Source organism: Equus przewalskii, chromosome 2 (assembly GCF_037783145.1).
Source record: "Equus przewalskii isolate Varuska chromosome 2, EquPr2, whole genome shotgun sequence".
Lineage (NCBI taxonomy): Eukaryota > Metazoa > Chordata > Mammalia > Perissodactyla > Equidae > Equus > Equus przewalskii.
This window is the reverse complement of record NC_091832.1, coordinates 89,643,476-89,664,005: the sequence shown is the minus strand read 5'-3', so window position 1 is coordinate 89,664,005 and position 20,530 is coordinate 89,643,476. Positions and strand designations below refer to the sequence as shown.

General features: G+C 36.6%; 1 protein-coding gene across 35 annotated transcripts in view; it reads right to left on the bottom strand.

Moving 5' to 3' along the window:
- The window catches only part of INPP4B (inositol polyphosphate-4-phosphatase type II B), a 747,875-nt gene that overhangs the window by 8,778 nt on the left and 718,567 nt on the right, over positions 1-20,530 (bottom strand). The window contains exon 26 of one of the 35 annotated variants that reach the window (XM_070608982.1): positions 1,316-1,368. The exons of the other annotated variants lie outside the window; for them this stretch is intronic. Within the exon in view, the coding sequence (XP_070465083.1) occupies positions 1,316-1,368 (53 nt within the window). The remainder of the gene's footprint in view (positions 1-1,315; positions 1,369-20,530) is intronic. 35 annotated transcript variants of the gene reach the window in all.

Sequence of the window (20,530 nt, the reverse complement as noted above, 5' to 3'; positions counted from 1 at the left end):
TTAAGGTATTGATACCTTTGAACGTGACTAAGAAAAGCTTCCTTGTCCTATATTACTTCTTGAATTGGCTTCTCAGGTTGCTTAAAATTTCCTACATTGCTCATCCCAGAGAAATATTTTATTTGTTTGTACAGTTATTACCAATGTTCATTTCATTCTTTTAAAATTTCTATTTTTCTTATATTCTATAAAGCATATTCTTTGCTAGTAGAGTAACACACAGAGAGGCAGCTGTGGGATAGTCAATAAAAGCATGGACTCTGGAGTCAGACCACCTGGGTCCAAGCGTGGTTCAGTCATTTGCTGGTTAAGTGGTCCAGGGAAAATTATTTAACATTTCATGTCTCAATTTCCTTATCTGTAAAATGGTGTTAATAAAAATAAGACCTACTTCTTACAGCTGCTGTGAAGTATCACATGTAAGCCAACACTTATAAAGTTTTTAAGACAGAGCCTGTCATATCGTAAGCATTCAATAATGGTTATTATTGTTCTATTATTTGTGTGTTAATAACTATACACATCTTGGTAGTGTAGCTAGAACCTTTCTAACAAGTAGGGATATATAATCAAACAAGGCTGTGAACCACTCCTCTAGCCCAATGGTGCTCAACAGCGGGCATGCCGGGGGGGCGCTGTTGGAAGGACAGAGGGCTGATCAGAGCAGTTTGCTTTTATCGATATTATCTGTTCAGGTCTGTGCAGAAGAATTTGCTTGCGCACCACCCCAGTGACAACATTTGGACAAACAATAGTCATAATTATTTCAAACAGATCACAGAGCAAACCAAATTAGTTTAAAGCACCAAATCAACCATGGTGTGGTCTGGTTGAAAAGAATAGTTGCAAATAACTGGTCTATTTCATGCTTGAACAATCCTGAGAATGAGGAAAAAACACTTTTCAAAGAAGTTCAAAGAAGTTCATTCCATACACAGACAGCTGTGGAGGGGGTTCAGTCACAAAACACGTGTGCAGGTATGTCAGGGAGGCTGGCAGGTGACGTTAGGGTCCCCTTGGACTTTCAGATGCACAAAGTAAAGATAGAAGCCCTGAAGTAACGCTTAGCTTGTTCCTTCCTCAGCTTCAAGCACCTATTAGCTGCATAAACTTTAGCAAATACTCAATGTCTTTCTATTAAAATGTCTCCATATGCATTGTTAAAAGGATTAAATAAAATGATATATACAAAAAACTTAGCACAGTACCAGGTATAAAATAAGGCCTGAATAAATGTTAGCTATTGTCATGACTGCTATCACTAATGTCATCCTCACTAACACTGCCTCCTGTCCAGGATTAAGGTGAAGATTACCTGTAGCAAATCTTAACAACTTTGTTGGAAACATGGTTCCTCTCCAGTGTTCCCTGTTAGGAGAGAAGCACAGTCTTTATCTATCTATCTTTCTACCTACCATCTATCTATCTATCATCTATCATAATATAAATATGACATTCTGATTACAATTTTAGGTTAAGTATTAGCTACAATCTATCAATATAATAGTACAGAAATGCTCTCTCTTTCCCAGCAGGGCCACACAGTCAGGCTCTGACCGAGGAGTAGACGACTGGCCAAAAAGTAACTTGAAAGGAAACTTATAACAATCCCTACTCCAAACATAGGGGACTAATTTATATCAGATGACTTTTTTTCTACAGCTGCCAGAGCACATTTAGCATTTTCCAGTCTGCTTGTTGTATGTGCCTTCCAAGCGAAAATTACTAAATTAAAATGTTGCCTTTTTCTTTTTTTGGAGGGGCAGTTTTATAATTGAGTTAGTTCACTGTTTACTAACTTCAATCTCTGGAGATTAGAAAAATACATTAAAATGCCTCACATATAATCATTCTATGATTCAGCTGGAATTGAAAGCAACATGGCCTATGAGGCTGTCACAGAACTTAAAGTTTGAGGCCCATGTCCGTGTCACGGAGTGAACACAGGTGCTCTCAGGGCCGCTTCCTTGCTTCCTGCTAAGGATAGCACGAATGGTCATTTCTTCACGGCCGCAGATGAATTTTTATGCACTCTGCAAGTGCAAACTGCAAAGGATCAATTAAGTAATAAGATTAGTAATTTCCTCACAGGGAGATTATGACAAATAATTAATTAGTGGCCGCCTTGGAAGAGCCCCTGACAATCCAATGTCATTAGTCTTAGCCATCACTCACTGTAGATCACCATGGAAGCAAGTGACAATATTGTCTCCACTGAATATATGACATGATCAGACATTTAAGGGCAGTTACTGAATCTGAAGGATAGAAAATAATGTTTTTCTTCAAAGACCTATCAAAGCAATCACTTAAAATAGGAACAAGTAAAAGTAAATGTCTCACTTTTAAGCACATCACTGCCTACATAAGGAGACCTTGCGTAACTAAGACCCGATGTGCGTGACTTGATGATATTTGCTTATTTCCCTCTCTTTTCTGTCAGTGACTACTGCTGTATCCTAGATCACAAGTCCCCCACTGCAGGCATCCTCTCCAATCATTCAGACTCTAATAATAAAAGTTAGAGTCCTGCTGGGTAATTATTCATTAATAGTTTTGATATTTCATTCCTTTAACTACTATAGCTCTTCAAGGTCCCCCAAAGGAAAATTACCAATTAAAATTGAATTGAAAAATCTTTCCTTTTGACTAGCAAGCTGATTTCCCATGCTAAAATGAGAGCATTTTGCAGTTAATTACATCCAAGTTCAGAGCTATGGGCATACCACCTTGAAATTATGAGCCCAGAGTTTAAAGCCAATATCTTACAGAGCTTTATTTGACTCTACATTCATCTGATGAATCGATCTTTATAGAGCACCATGTTTCAGACCCTAGACTGCTGAATTGTATCAGATGTTAAACTGGCAGATCTGGCTAAAAATGAATATAATGTAAGTCTGGCATCAATAAGAGCTTTGGGAGTGGTACAAAAAACAGAATCATAGATTCTCAGATGTAAAAGTGCCTTTAAAAAACCTTCAAGTTGAATGTACACGCTTTATAGATGAGGAAATAAATTTAGCGGACTTCTCAGTGCTTCTACAACAGCAAGTTGAAAGGAAAGGATCCTGAGAATGTAGTTTCCCTGGTTCAAACTTTGCTTATATGATAATCTGGTGAAATAAAGTAGAATTTTGTTTTCAGCTTAGATCAACGTCCATGAAATTTAACAACTCAAAATACTCTTAGATGACAATTATCTACCAAAACTTTCCTAAAGTTCAATATATAGTTAGATTATTAAAAGTAGATTTCCAAAACTTTTTAAAAACTGTGCAACCATTCAAGTGTAGGGGAAATTCTAATAAAAGCATATCAAGGGTGGGATAATTTCCAGTGGCCTAGAAGCAAAATTAGCCCTTATGGCCACTGGATCACCAGCCACATTTAAAATGCCTTTTTTATTCTAAATAGATTTCAGACTCTAATTCAAAATATGTCAACCACAAGAAAAGCCCCTAAATGAATTACTTGGAAGACATAAGACACGGTCACTGCTTTAAGTGTCTGGGTCATAGAGTGTTTCTAATGATCCTGGACAAGTTTGCTATAAAAGAAAGAGTTGTGTTAACCAAAATACACCCTCAGAGGAAGCTTGAGGCCACCCCCTAGGGCACTGCATGCATTTCTGGACATGGCATGCTAAGGGGAGGGCTCCCGTGAAGCAGAGAGAGCAGGGCCTGCTAACCTGGAAGACGACAGCAGACTTGGGAACCTGGCATATCAGAAAAGACTGAAGACAGTGAGAATGAGAATTCCATTGGCTTGGAAAAGAGGAAAATTTAAGATTAAATAGTTGTCGATTTCAGATAATCAAAGGTTCTGTAGTGTAAAGTCTGGGCTACCTTGGAAAGCAATGGAACTATCTGAAGCAAAGAAAGAGATCTATGTATCATAGCCTATCATGTGATAGCTGCTTTGTAGATATTATCTTATTAATTCCTTACAAAAGATCAAACTGGCTGGTGTTATCTCCACAAGCTCAAAAGGGATACAAAACCTGCTCAAGTAGCAGAGAGGGCATTTTTATCCCTGTCTGCCTAATGGAAAAACCATATTCCTTTCCTTTTACAATTGGGATCCTGTCACCTCTTGGAAACTGGCAGGTATGATTCTTGTCAGTTGTTAGATTAGATTAAGTGGCCTCTAAAATTACTTTCATCTCTACATTCCTGGGATTCTTTGGTTCTATTAAAACACACCTGCAGTACTCTAGAGATGCATATTTTTTCTACGAAAAGAATAGATGACAGTACAGTAAGAAATAGTTGGCTCAGCGTGCAAAGGTGGAAGAATCCAAAGTATGTTGACACTGTATTTGGTCTCTAAAGTTGTTCCTGCTCATTCTTATCTATTTGCATATTCTATTTTCTGAATTAAAAACAACAAAAAAACCTGACATATTTAACTGTTTTAATTTAATTTTTCCCTGGTATCACTTTCTACATGCTTCTTCCCATTTGACTTTTTTAGTTTTAAAAAGTTATCTAGAAAATAGGACTATCTTCTTGTCAAAAAAGGCAAGGCTCCAGGAGTGACACTTTCAAATAGTATCTAACCGTTGCTTTGAAGAGCAAGTACATATGCCCAGAAAAACAACTCAAGAAAAGACAGGAAAGAAGCCTGGTATCAAACCTAAATGTGTCTGATAAAAAATGTTTAAAAAGGAAAAAAGAAAGGAGAGAGAGATACACAATAAGTTGAAACTATAATTGCTTCCATCAGATCATTATCAGAGAACTGATTCCAGTTTTGATCTTTGAATTTCAGAAAGGAGAATATTTGGATGAGGTCCAGAAAGAAATATCATAAATGATTAAAGGACTGAAGAAAAAAGCTTTTGAGCAAGTGCTGAAGGTTCATTTTGTTTGGACAAAAGAAGGCTAATGTGCGATGTGATCGCTTTATGTAAATGTACATAAGACAGTGGTAAAATAATTTTGGAGATAATTTGTGTTTTGCTCTCTCATAGTTTTGGCTGTAGTATAAAGCATGTGCCCTAGGGATTTCAACAGTGCTGAAAGCAAGAGCCGCCTGAACTAAATAGATTTGCCCTTCTTTAATCTCATGAGAGAGAAAATGTGAGGTGTCTATTGAGGGGGAAAAGAATCTTTGAGGGTTGAGGGAGAAAAAAGAGGGAAAGGGAGAAGGAAAATGACAGAGAGAGAGAGAGAGAGAGAGAGAGAGAGACAGAGAGAGAGAGAGTGACTGGGGAGAAGACAGAAGGACAAAGGTCAGTGCCAGGAGAGTAAAGCTTTGTGCAGTGTTCTGAGTCGGCGCCTGCTGAGGGAGGACCACCCACAGAGAAGGGCTACAATATGCATCTAAGGAGGCTGATCATCAGTCACTGGTCAGCTTCACCAAAGATTGCCTTGTCTCGAGATTAGGTTGGATGCGATGAAATGAAAGGGCTTCAAGGTACGATAATGAATAGGAAATGGAGACATCAGTGGCTGATGACTGAAACAGACAAGCTTTCTACAAGTTTCAGTGCAAGATGAGACCTGGGGCAAGAGGAGAGCTCAAAATAATAGAGACTGACTTTCCATCAGCCTGGCTAGATAGAAGCTGAAAAGTAGAATGAGGCTTGTTTAAATAAAGTTTTAAAAAGAAACGAAACAAAGAACAAAAACACATTACATCTTATGAATGTGAGTTAGTGGGTAGATAAATACGGAAATTCTACAAAGAAATAAGTACACAGATGTAGATATACACCTATACCTCATGTTCTGTTTCCCAAGCAATGTAATCAGCTTTTCTTTGTAGAGGAGCTCCAACAAGATGACTCAGTTTTAATTGCAGCAAAGTAGCAGTCAGACAGAAGAAAGGAGACTAGTCACGAAAACGATCTGTAAGTGTATTTGTTGCTAATGTTCTTAAAAATATCGACAACCATTGTCTCACTGCTCTAGCTTGTCACTCTCCTGGAGTTTGGGATAACTTTTATCCCCTAGTCAAGAGGAAACTAACGTGCAAAAATAGAAGACTTCTGATTCCATTCTTGATAAGCACCAGACAGAGGTAAATCCATCGCCAGTCAGCTTCCCTGTTGGAGCTGGGAACCTGGCAGAGCAGGCAGCCTGACTCCACGGGCTGCTCTTAAGCTCTCAAATAAAAATAAAAGTCCATTTATACCAGTAGGTTATAGCCTATGTTATTCTGAAAGTAGCCTGGGAAATGTAGCAGGTATCAGTAACAGTGAATAAATATTTGGACATGTGTAACAGAAAAGGAAAATCAGCTCGGCTCCCTATTATCTATTCAGTTAACTTTCAACTTTTTCCCTTTAAAAGGGAGAATGTTTACATCTATCCAATAGGATTATTGTGAGATTATGTAAAGGCACTTACCACGTCCTCAGGAGTAAAAATAAGCAAATTAAAAATTGCTGTCTTTCTCTCCCCTTGCTAAATCTCATTTCTTGTGCAGACAGTGGGTACCTTGACCAGATGTGCAGTTGCTTAATTCTAGCTCTTTTTCCTCTTGTTCTCTATAACGTTGAAGTGCCCTAGGATTTAGGACAGCACACTTTACCTTCCTGTACTTTACATACTTTCTCTAGATGATTTCAACCAGTCCCATGACTTTAATATCATTTTATGCTGATGAATCTTAAATTTTTCTCGCCAGTTTAGACCTCTTCTCTGAATTACAGACATATATTGCATCTTCACTTGGATGCCTAAGAGACATTTTAAGGTGACGAAGGGTGGCAGAATATGTCACCACCAAATATGCCCCATTGACATAAGGATTATTTTGAGCTAAAGGCACTAGAAAAACAGCAGGTGCAAGAGGGGTGCTCTGACCTCCCCTTTTCTTTCTGAAAGCAGGAGATAAAACTTTCATGTGAAAGATGCCCTTCCTAAACTAGGAAGAAAGAAACATTCTTATCAGAGACAGTCAGTCAACGTGGAGAGAATTCTATATGACAGACCTAGATGAAATAATTCTTATCTTCCTCTAGCTCCCCTCTCCTCCCATATATTTTACTTACTTTTCCACAATTGCCTCTCTTTGTTCAGCCTAGTATAAAAGGATTTAGGTTTTACACTTTTTTGGGGTCTTCATTTCCTTTTGGAGATTTCCACGTACATATAAAATTTGTATGCTTTTCTCCTGTTAATCTCCTGTTAATTCTCAGGCTCAGCCAGACAACCAAAAGAGAGTAGAGGAAAAATTTCACCCCCCCCCCCCCGCATAGTTTCTAGGCCAAATCATAACTCGAGGCCATCTACTCTGCCACCATTCCAGATCAGCTCCTCTCTTCCTTCGTATCACAGGAAATGACACTCACCCACTCAGACATTCAGATTAAGCACCTCAGTTCTGCCTGATTCTTCTGCATTCTTTACACTGCACATCCGTCCATCAACAGTCAGCCGCTTCCCACTATCTCCACTGCTACAACCTGACTGTGATCCACTGACATCTTGCTCTTGTACTAACAGACAGAGTTTTCCTGCCTTCACCATTCTTGCCCCTCCATTAAGTTTCACTAACTCCTGATGTATCCATCTAGATGCATGACAAAGTAACCAATGCTCTATTCTAGTTCCATTCTAAAACCACTTCTGGAAGAGTTTTTATGAAATGAAAATCCAGTTGCATCCCAGCTGCCCACAGAGAGCCAAGCTTGTAAAAATTGCAGTGGTGCTTATCCATCTGCAGGGAGGTGGAAATATTTCAGCTTATCAGCACTGAGAGAGAAGCTCCTGAATCTCAAGGAGGAAGTTCAGCATACCCTCTTGCTCCACAATCTCTTGGGTTTCTCAGGTTTTCAATTCCCTCCCACCACTGCCATTTGTGTGGTATTACAGTCAGCTAGATTAATCCTGTTAACCCTTTTCAGGGACAGAATCCTGCTTTTGATTTTCCTTGTTGCATCTGAAATAGATGGAACTGAGTATAAACCAGCTCAACATCAGACACCACCATTCCCAACGTTGTATATTCTCTAACATTCACTTCAACCTACTCTTTGAATTGGACCCTCCAAAAGAATCAATTTAGTTTTGCCTCTGGAAGTGCTAGAATATTCATCATCTTCTCTAGAAGGATAGGGTCTCTCTCTTTCTCCCACCTTCAAATCTTTTCTCATTTCTATTTCCCAATTCTCCCTTTACTCCCACCATCCCATGAAAATAGCATGATGTTACAATTTATGTTATCAGCTGCTGGAAGTAAAGTCTTATGAAAATCCTAGGGAAAGAGATATGTTCAAGAATCTTAGAGTTTAGTCTGGGATATAAGTGCACAGCTAAAAACAACAACAAAGGTTACATAACTACGAAAAAGGCTGAATATAAAATATGAAGTACAGTAAGGAGGAATAACTCCAAGACGTAACTCAAAGTGCTTTACATATATTATCACTACTCTCTGTTACAGGGATCCAAAGAGAAATAGACTTTTGTGATGGACAGTGAAAACTGAACAGAATTTCAATGGCTAGAAATTAGCTGGGGTGGGGAGGATATAAATAACATGGAAAGGCATGGAAACAGGAAAATGTCAGATGCATTTGGGAATTACCCATAGTCTGCTTTGGTTAAAATAATAGGGCAGCAAGGAAATCAATGAAAGCAGGAAAATCAAATATTAGGGTATTTTCTTTTTTTGTTGCTGATTCATTTTAGGCATTTTCCAAAATAAGCATGTATTTTGCAATAAGAAATTGAACTATATTGTTGTAAAATGAGATGGGGCTATGTTGCAGATGTTTGTGGTTGATGGCAAAAACGTAGACCTTATTCTGTAGATGTGGGTGGGCAAACACTGAGGACTCATGGGCAGCAGAGTGGTGTGATTATCTGTGTTGTAGCACAGCACCTGGCAGCAGTGGGTTGGATGGCTTAAGCTAGGACTGCAGGAGGGATAGAATTAACAAGAGATATGAAGACCCAATAGCAGGTTACCATAAGAGTCAAGGCAAGAAATGATTAGGGCTGGAACTTGGAGTGAAGGGGAAGGGTGAGGAAGTTATAGATTCTAAAACAGACGTGATTTGAAAAGCAGAGTACGTGTTAAGAGTTTAGATAGGGGAAGATCGGGGAGAGGAAAAAGTAAAAACTTATGTTGAAGTTTTAGGAGAAAATGCATTCTATTTAAATATGCTATGTTTGATGCAAGCCTTTAGTTAGATATGTATAATAAAAGATGGGTCTAAACTGGATCTATACCATAGTTCTATACCCTAAATTTGGAAGTTTCCTGCAAAAAGTGGGCTAATTAGATGATGTCACCCAACTAGAGAGTATACGTTAAGCAGAGATGAGAGCTGAAAGCAAAACTCTGGGGAATGTAAGGCCATTGAGAAAAGAGGCAGACAGTAGACAGTGACATAGAAAACAGTCACAGATTCAAAGAAAGAGGGTGTAATCAATATGTCAAATGCAGCAGCTGTAGCAAGGAGGTTGCAAAGTAAATAAAGGTCACCCGACTCAACAGTTGTGTGGCTTGTAGCCTTTGACTTGCAGTAGAATTTTAAGAACAGAAATTAGTTTACAAGCAACTGATGAATGAGTGGTGAAGAACAGGACAGAGCATTCTATTCTATTTCAATTACTATGTCCAGAGCCTTGATGGTGAAAGGAAGAGGAAAGATGGCACAGAGACTAAAAGAGTCAACTGGACTGATGAAACTGTTTTAGGATACGTGAGGCAAGCATGCTGGAAGGCACAGGGGAGAGAGCAAATGGGGAAGATTCAAGAATATGGGATGGTTGGCCATCTTTTCCTTTTTCAGAGAAAAATAGATATTTAAGGGTTGAGAACTACCCACCAAATAGGGAGCTTTTGTTTATCAAAAAGTCCTGACTGAGTAAGAGTCCACTAACCTCAAAGCATTCTCTGATTGATCTGAATATGGAATCGAACATAAAGGTGTGTAAGTGCCTGGAGGAGGGGAACATGGAGATTTACCCTAATTAGAAGCTTCATTTCTCTCCATTGTGTGACACAATGAGAACTTTTTGCAATATATTCTCAGTTGTTTAGTAAGCAAATAAAGCCAAGATTGAATTTCTGATCACCTAACCGTTAATGTCACAATAAATTAGAACATCTAAGCTACTGATGGTGTGCTAGGAGTAGCATCTTTGCATATAATTTTGAAGCCCAATGTCATGTAAGTCCCAAAAGTTTACACATACAAATTTCAAAACAGTGTCTATTTCTTCTGAACTGATTCTTTTTTCATATGGTATGTGGATTGAACCCTCCCAATGATCATATAAACATAAATACTACTAATTAGAAGCATTTAATCAACACAAATGACCACCAAAATGACTGTGCTAGAATGCACTTTTCTGCTTCCTTTTTAATTTCTGATATTATTAATGACTTTTAACTATCTGGCACTAGATTTTGTGTCCAACATACTATCCCTGATCATGGTCACTGGAAAAGCCTTATACCTGGCTTCTCAGAATGTCAATATCTACTCAGGGTTAATAAATGATCTTAAAAGATGTCTATTTTCTAACAACCAGATGGATACTTCCTTCCGTTTTTTGTTTAATGCTACTTCTTTTCTTCTTTTAAACTGATATTGTCGCAATATAAGTTCTAGTCAATTGACCACGGATCTTGATTAATTTCCCCTTTTCATTTATAATTCTTAGCTCTTCTAAGGAAATGGGATTCAACTCCATGAAAAAAATATTTCCCAAGATATCTGTGATGAAATAAATTAGGGAAATGCGGTTAAAAAATTCAAATAGGATTTTTAATTTACTTATTTATTCAAGAACTAGTTTTTAAATTCTGACTTTGTGCCTTGAGTAGTCCAAACTAACTACAGTCTAAGAGTGATAAGAAAAAGGAGGAGGCAGGGCCGGCCTAGAGGCTGAGCCGCTAAGTTCACACATTCTGCTTCAGCCACCCAGGGTTCGCCAGTTTGGATCCCGAGTGGGGACCTATGCACCGCTCATCAAGCCATGCTGTGGTAGGCGTCCCACATATAAAGTAGAGGAAGAGGGGCAAGGATGTTAGCTCAGGGCCAACCTTCCTCAGCAAAAAGAGGAGGTTTGGCAGCAGATGTTAGCTCAGGGATAAGCTTCCTCCAAAAAAAAAAAAAAAGAAAAGAAAGAAAGAAAGAAAAAGGAGGAGGCAATGATCTAGGAAAAGTTGATTGACCCTGAAATGACAGAGGCCCCTAAATTTCAGGCTAAGGAATTTTAGCATCATTCTGTATATAGTGAGGAGTGACATGATTGGTGTCGACCTTGAGGAAAAACTCTTTGGGAGCAATGTGTAAAATAGATTGGAAGGTAAGGGATTGGAGAAAAGAAAACAATTGAGAGACTATAGCAGTGGATCAGGTGAAAAGTAATAGAAGTCTGGAGTAAAGTAAAAGAAATGGAAATGAATGAGAGAGCATATATGAAAGACAGGGAGTCAGGTGAATCGACATCTTGGAGAATCTGCCTTACAGTAATTATACACAGAGATGGCGATTATAAATAGGAAGACCAAGGAGGGAATATTTTATCTCAGATACATTTTTTTTTCTTCTTTGTCTCCTTTTGTAACCACACTGATGCAGATAATCAGGCTGAGTCCAACAGAGCCATCATTTCTGACACTTGCAACAATTTTCTGCAATAATTCTTGAAATGGCTGTGTTGTTCGCCAAACAGATGGCTATCGGGGAGAGCACAAAATAGCACTCAGAGCCAGTCATGGTAATTGCTAGAGTTAACTTGTTTGATTAAAATAAAAAATGTGTTAGTAGTTTCATTCCAGTAGAACCAAGAGAATTCTAAGACCGGCAGGCAGGGTTCTTTTTCTATCCATTTGGTTTGTGCTTCGTTGCACATCAGTTAGAAATCACATTCTTTATCAACTGTCTTCTGTTCAACTGAGTAAGGCATAAAGACACAAAACTTAGAAAAAAGGTATTTTTTTTCCTACTTTTATCTTGTTAGGCTTCCTCTAAATTGCTTAAAGCTTTTCTTCAGCTCAGGTGGTCAGAGATAGAAGAAGCTCAGGTGGTCAGAGATAGAAGAGAACCTTAGAGATCTCCTGATTCAATCCCTTCATTTGTCCGATGACAAAGGCGAGGCCTCCAGAGGAGGACCAGGATCATTAGCAGTCCATGGGGTGGAGAGCTGGGATTGTGTGCATAATAATTAGATTAATGATATTGTTCAGCTCCAACACAATGAAACAGAATCTCCTCTCGTGCCCCACCCCAACAGAGAGGAAGACATCACCTTCTCACTCCTCAGGGTCTCTACATTGTGAGGCCATGGTATCTAGCACATTCTTGTGGGGAAATGCTTCCAGGGATTTGGGAGGGAGCTGAGCTGGAGACCATGCATTTTGATTCACTATGATTTCTCTTTTCCTCAGCAATCCCTATGGAGTTTTGGTTCCTTTTTCTAGATAATTGTAGTGTGAAATTAGCCTCTGAATCTGTCACTGTGGCTGCTGCTGCTCCAACTTACAAACCACTGAGAATTCCAGGAAGGAAGAAAATTAATGAACGAGTTCACATAACAGTCATTCATAAAGCATCAATTAAGCTCAAAGTTAATAATAAAAGTTACCATTTACTGAGTACTGACTATTTCACACATGCCAATCACTTCACCCTGATGATCTCCTTTTACCTTCACTCCATTACTGTGAAGTAGGTACAAAGGTCCCTTTTGCAAATGGGAAAACTTAGAGATGTTAGGTAGAATACCCAAGCTTACGCTGGTAATAAGAGGTAGAGTTAGAATATGAATCCAGTTCCTCCCGACTCCTAAGTCTGTGCTCTTAACATTTGTATTATACTTTTTCTACATTCTGCATTGTGCAAGAAACTATGTAGATTATAGTACCTGCACGCACGGACTCATAGTCTACCTAGGACAGCTCAACATACCCTGAATAATTAGAGAAAAACATGTAATACTGCTATAAATAAAATACAAGTTTTGAATCTAGAGAGTTCTCAGTACGGGCTTAGACTAAGGGTGACCACACAACCCAGTTTGCCTGGGACAGCCCCAGTTTATGCCTATTGCCTCAACAGTATTTAAAGGGAGGGAAGGAGAGAGGATATTTAGGTAAAAGTGTACAGTATTAAAAAAGAAATCAAAAGAAAAAAGACGGCGGCAAGGATTTATGGTGTTTTTATATTTGTTATGTGTTTTCTGTGTAAGTGTGTAGGGGCAGGTATTTATGTGAAAGAATGGTGAAAAGAGGAGTGGGAGAGAGAAACAGAGAGGGCACGGTCTAACAAAAAGATGAGGGCGAAACAAAATGACACTACAAGATCACATGATTCTGCATGATATACTTTGGTTTTCATAAAATTAGTTTGAAAATACTATGCAGGGTAGATTGAAGCACAGAGATTGGGAGCAGAAAGCCAGTGAGGAGAATATTAAAATAATCAAGGTGTGAGGCAAATAAAATAGAACCAGGGTGGCAGAGAGAACTTGTAAAAGGCAAAAGACATGGCAGAATTCAGTCAACAGACACGTAATTAAGACTTGCATCATTGTTCATGATAACATTGGTCCCAACTTTTAGATGCTGTCATCATGGGCAGTGAGAGAACAATAGAAATTGGCTTAATGCACTCATGAAGCTTTGGAGCTAAGTGACAGCAAACTGAAATAATGGTACATGCTGCCAGAAAGTTTTTACAGTCATTAAAAAAAAATCATGGCAGAATTGCATCATAGAGCACAGAAAACATAGGCAATCCAACCTGTCGTCACATGCAATTTAACTTCAGCAAAACAGTATGGTGTCACAGTCAATGAATTGTGCTAACTCAAGTGCTGTTGCTTTTGTTTTACGTAATTTGTACATTTGTTTTGGCTTTATAGTTGTATAAGAGCTAGAAGCATAGGGAATTTATACCTAGTTTTATGTTTAGGCATATATAAGTAACAATATACTAAAAATAGTCTATGTCAGAAAGGAAAGCAGGCAATAATTATTTCTTAAAGAGGTCAATGCATGACTCAAGTTTGAGAAACAGTATCTAACACAAACAAGATTGTTATTGACATCACTGGCTTGACAAGGAAGTATTGGTGATGTGGAACTGAAAAGTTTAAGTGGACTGGTGGATTGGATGCGAAACTGCAAAAAGATAAGAAGAAAATATGGGATTAAAAAGTAACAGCAGCAGTTGAGACCACATTAAGAAATGTATATTGCATATGACACATTCTGCAGGAAAAACATACAATAAAGAAACACAAGCCATAAAACCAACCATATAAGCTATGATTGATACTCAAGGTTTAGTGCAATAGCTTTACTTGGCTAAAATATGAGTTTTGTGGGTAATGCGGTGGGCATTAAATATATTTCTTTCCGGAAGGGTGAATATATCAATAGGCAGGAATTAATTTTATGGCCAAATTAACAAATGACAATTCGCAAGATTCATTAAAAGATAAAGTATCGAGAAATGTGGAAGACAATCTGGATACCATATCTAATTACCCCAAACCACAAATCAATTAACAAAAGGTCCATGGGTAATATCCATGTGAAGTGCCATTGATTTAATGAGCTGATTTTATAACTTTTAGTCACATGGTGTTGTTGAGCTCCAAAACCACATGGCTAAAATACTGACTTTTGTTCTTTTAATTCTTTTTTTCTAAGTAAAAGCAAATAATTCACTGAAAACCAGCTGCCAAGAAATTGGTTAAGGGATCATGAAGAGCTGACTTTGTATGAATAAGCTTCCAAAGTTAATCTGGGAGTGACTTGAGATTCTTACTAGAAATATAAAGCTAAGAGTTTCAGGACACTTACCCTTTTGTTTTGGAGAATAGTATCCTAACGGATTCCACTCTAGTAAAACAGGAATTAGCTATCATTCTCATTATCTAAAAATACTTCCCATTGGAGAAAGATTAATAAACAGTCAATGGTTGATTAAAAATCAAAATACAGATTATTAGCCTATAGATTCCTATAATTCTATAAATTATCAGTTTTTAAAAAATTCTCAGTAGATAGCAGTATACGTAGCGTATAGTGATTCTATACCTATTTACAGTATAGTGCTTATGTACTGGAGAGTCAGACAATCCTAGGTTTGCATCTGGCTTTGCCTCTTGCTACCTGAGTTACTTGGACAAGGTACATAATTTTTTCATTTCATCATCTTTAAAGGGGGGATGATAGTATTGTTATATGTAGGCTAGTATGAAAGTTAAATACACAGACACACAAACACAGACATGTATAGTATACTTAGCAAGCCTAGCATATATTAGGTACTCAATAAATGGTAGCTATAATTATTAGTGTCATTATAAATATTAATAACTATTTATTGAATAAATGACAGTGAAATAATCTACAAGATCTCTCTACTAATGGTTAATGAAAAATATACAATGTAGCATAGAATTATGTCTATAAAAGTTATATCCACAGTAATGATTTCAGGAAAAGAATATTTAATCATTATTTCTAATAATACTTTGAACTTATGATTTATATACACTAACATTGCATGTTGCATTTCTCTCTCTAAATATTTTTCTAAACTTTCCAAATCTAAATTTGATAGGCTGTTGAACAGTTTGATTCTTTTTAACCAAATGATATTTTACTTGTAGAATATTGCTTGCTTGCTTTCGTCACATATTTTATGATGTTTATTTCTCTTATTTTCCTATTCTATGTCTAATTTAATCATATGTAACCAAAGAACTGAGTAACTCAATTTTATAATTCATCCTAGTCTACCTGAAATAATCATTTAATTCTGATAACATTTTGTTATAATACTTTCAATCAAAAGTCATTAATATACATTGGAATTTTTGTTCAAATATTTCTACCTTGAATAATTATAAGTATTCAGTCTTATAATTGAGATAATGATAATTAGGTTGGATGCAGACAATTATTAAAATGTATAATGATTTCTAAAGAGAAATTATGTTGCTCTTTTATTACTAAACTAGCTTATTTATTCCCTAGGAATTATGTATTTAAAATTTATTTCTCCAAAAATTGCTTCCTGATTGGTTAAGTATAACTAGTGTTCTTCGGTGTTAATAAATATAAACTAGATCAATTGCATATAAGTATAAATAAAACAAATACATAGGTTTCTCTCTCTTCCCTTTACTTCTCCATAAACAGGTACATATTTATAAAATAATATTAATTCTCTAAAAATTCTACAGTCAAGAATATGTTGAATGCTTTCATTAAATATTCCTTTAAACATAATGTCTTTATTTTACCTATTGGCCAAAATTTACAGTGCTTAAACTACCTAGTTTCCTATGACAAAATTTCCCATATTGTGTTTCATGAGTATTGATGGATGTGCAGTGCTGGGTTAATAAAAGTCAAGTTTCTTTATGATGGAATTTTCCTAAGACTTTAATATATAAATGTATTAGTAGCTTTGGGGAATTGGAAACATGCTATTTCTTGGACTTCGGTGGTCATTGCTCAGGTATCCACTTTGTAATTATTTTTTGAAATGTACATTTATGTTTTATTCACTTTAACATGAATGATTTAACATTATGTCCTATAATATGTGTTGTGATATTCTGAGGAGATATAGACTAGGAAAACCTTTACTTAGAACATTTACTTAACATTATAAAGGTAACTAGTGTTCAGAGGAACATGAATTAGGAAATGTCACCCTATAGGATTTCAGAAAAAGAGTTTAAAGGCACAGATTAATTAGAAAACTACACCATCTACTCAAATTAATATCTACACACCAACGTCATGATGCCTTACAAAGGCAAGTAGAAAATCAATGCAATCATCTAAATAATTCTGACAAAACGTATTGCTTTTGTATACATATATTTAGACTACATGCCATTCTATTTTGATTTTTAACCTGAATGAACGTTTCAAATTTCTTTTCACTTTGTATTGGATGATATCCAGAACTGTCTTAAAAATTTGTACATGCAGAACTATCACTAAAGGAAAGCAATGTGGATACTTTATTATTGTAAGTAAAGATAATACCACTACCGTCTTTTCTTCCTTTTTCGTTGATGGTTTTACTTTGAATAAGTTATGAAATGACACTCTATACTGAAATATGTTATTTTGACTTTCTTGGAATCAACATTCAAGTCTTTCTTGAGCAAGAATAGACTATTTTATCAGACTTCCATCATATTTAAGTCTTTTCAAATATTTTACAAAAAAGATACCCTCATAATAATTTTTGCTTTTCTTTAGAGATAGTTCTTAAAAAACATGATTTATTAATTTTGCTGTGGTGAACAAGCAGAGAACTTATCAGATGGGTGCTTTGAAACATGAATTTGGGCAGCTACACAGGGGGTGGGCTTCAAGAAGGCAGTTGGGAGAGGGGATCTGGTGAGAAATGGTAATGTCCAGTCTAAGTCAGATACTAAATGAATGCTGACATGCTGTATTATTAACAGAAAGGAAAGCTGATTGTTTCCACACACTAGTGACATTGCTGCCAATGTTGGTATTCTGTTAGGGAAATTAGAGATGCTCACTGGTATTCTTTGTCCCAATGGTGGACTACCACATAAAGAAAAGTTAAAATTGTACCTCTAGTCATGGCCCAGCTTCTCAAAAAATACTTTAGACACACTTGAATGTTTAACTCAGAATTTAACCGAATCCCTCAATTTCTCTCCAAGAAATCATGGAAGAGATCACCTACCCCTAGAAAATTGTGGGAAGATGGTGAGTTACTAATTACCAACCTCTCTATCAGAGAGAAAAATGTTTAGTAACAATCCAAATTCATGTCTTTCTTGTGTCGATTTTTACCTGGTGACATAGATGCCAGCAACCATTCTCTTATCCCCTGGAGGCTTAACTTATTCCTAATTGAATTCTGGCGTATTAAATGGGTAAGTAGGCACACTCACTCATTCATGTCCACAGAATGTAATTTAGTACTTTGGTAATAAAATACTAAATGATGCCTACGATAGCTAAGGAATGAATGCGTCTTCCTAAAAGCCTAAATGATTTTAAGGAGTTATACAGGGAGATCTGTTCTTTTTCTTAGAAATATTTTATAAGTTGAATCAACCTATCACTAAATGTATTTAGTGATATATTATCATACATTATCAACTTTTGCCCTTATGTATTATCTTCAGATAACATTACTTATGTTTTGTGCATTAATTAGAAATTTCTGATGGAATTGTTGTTACATAGGTCATTCAATAAAAATCCTCTGATCATGCTATATGCTGTTCTGTCATCATTGGGTATAAAGTAAAATTTGATGGCTGGTTGCCTTGTGCTCAATGTAATAATATATTGAGCCATAACACACTGTTTTTCCTGTTTCTACTGAATGGAATGCCTTCAGAGTAGTATCTGGAAATACCACTACTGTATCTGAACATTTTTAAATGCATGTATGAGATAATCACTGCTGCAAGTTCAAGTTCATTACAGCCTCATTTCAAGTTCCAGCTGGGAATTAAACTTAAATTGAGACTGAAATGGGTTTTGTTATCCCTATTGTGCTGCTTAGAGGAAGATGGTTCACGATGATACGGAGAGTGATTGCCTCTGGGGCTGCAAACACAGAGTCTGAGATAGCCCACCATACATATACACACACAATAATCTAAAAATCAGACAACTGCACAGATAGTCCAGAGAATCCCTTTTTTTTCTTTTATTGAGAACTAACTTAATTGTGGGTGTCTGCTTGGCTGGATTAAGGTTCTGCAACATTTACTTTAATATTTTCTGATCTATTACTAAAATTAGTGCTGCAATTGTAGGAGGCTGGATAGTCACAGAGGATTCCTAAATCATGCTTAAATAGATACATAGACAGATAATGACATTGTTGAGCACCAAATATTTAGGAGATGGAGATAACAACATACATAAGGGACACAATCTTTATTATGCACTTTCTGTAAAAGGGGAATAGATGACGGTCTTTATACCTGTGTTACCTTATTCAGAATCACCCATTCTACTAAGCTTGTATGGATGCTTCAAAATCAACTAATTTTAACTATAATGATTAGCTAAACATTGCCTACTAAGGCATTTTGTGATGTAGGAGTGACCAAGTATGCACGTGTGTGTGTGTGCGTGTGTGTGTGTGTGTTTGTATTAGATCCCATTTACTAGATTGAAACTTCTGGATTCTTGACTTTGCTTCATTAATTCGATAAATATTTTCTGTGGATGTAGTCTGTGTATTTAAAATTCCAAAGTCACAGGAGCCATGGAGCTAACTATTATGCATCCATTTTCAATAGCATAGGGCATTAAAGTTGGTTTGACAGTTAATACACCACTATTAAAGCGGACAATCACTGATTTCTAAGGAGCATCTAAAAAGAGACTGAACCTCTGCATTCCTTCTTGTCATTTATATTGATACACATGACTGGGGTATGGAGGGACTCTGGACTTTCCTACAGAACAGGCCATGGTAAATACAACCATCAACCCAAATTCATAAAGTAAGGTAAGTCTTTGTCAATTAGAAAAGTTATTTTCTATCCTTTACCTGATTCGTACATATGCTTTCAGGCTAGATGAGATACTGTCCATTCAATTCTTAAAAGTAGCACAAAAAGGAATTACAACGGTGTTTGAATTCACTTAAGAGACTTTGTTATACAAATCATATCCTGGGTCATCAGGATTAGCAATCATAAAGTGGTCATTTTAAATTATAAGTGTTGTAAATAGCATTTGTTCACTGTTGTATAAATCTTATTCAGTTTTCTACAAAATGTTTCTGTTTTACAGAAAGTTTTGTTCCATAGAAAGTACTATGAATCCTTTAATTAAAAACAACAACAAAAACAATTAGTATTTGAATAGTTTGTGACTTGGAAATGCTTTCTTTTAAATGAGAGACACTTAAACTATAAACATTGCTACTGCAAGTAAATTTGGTTAAAAAAATTTCAAGCTACACAGAAAAAATGTTAAATGGTGTCTCTCTTTTCCAAAATAAACTTACAAAGGAAATTTTGAATAGTACATTAGATACAATGGTTTACGGAACAGAGACTATATAAACAGAGCAAGATGATGTGGTACCTGTAAAAATTTAATCTCCCTAAGGAAGTAAGTGATAGGAAGATGAAGAAAGTCAGCTTCAAGGACTTTTCATTCCCAGGACAACCTCAGCTCCAGGCCCCAGAAAGAAGCTACTATTGGATGTTTTGGTGGGTAACAAAGTGCCAAGGACAACTTGGAAGCAGCTTAGACTAAAGACAAATATTTTACAAGGAAATGAACAGCCTCAAGTGCTAAAAAGTGGCAAATCTAAATCTGCAAAGGGTTGGTACCATTAATATTTTATATCCATGGTTACTATAGGATACACTAAGTTGGAAGTGTACTGTCCTCTAGTCGCCTCTGGAAATCTGAACACTAGTGACTAGAAGAAATTAGGGAGACACGTCAACTTGGAGCTGCATTTTACAACTCAAATACACCTTTTTGTCTTGTCCTGGTTATTTGGGAACTCTGAAGGCTTTGCTCAGAGAATTTTCTCATCCCTCACCTGTCAACC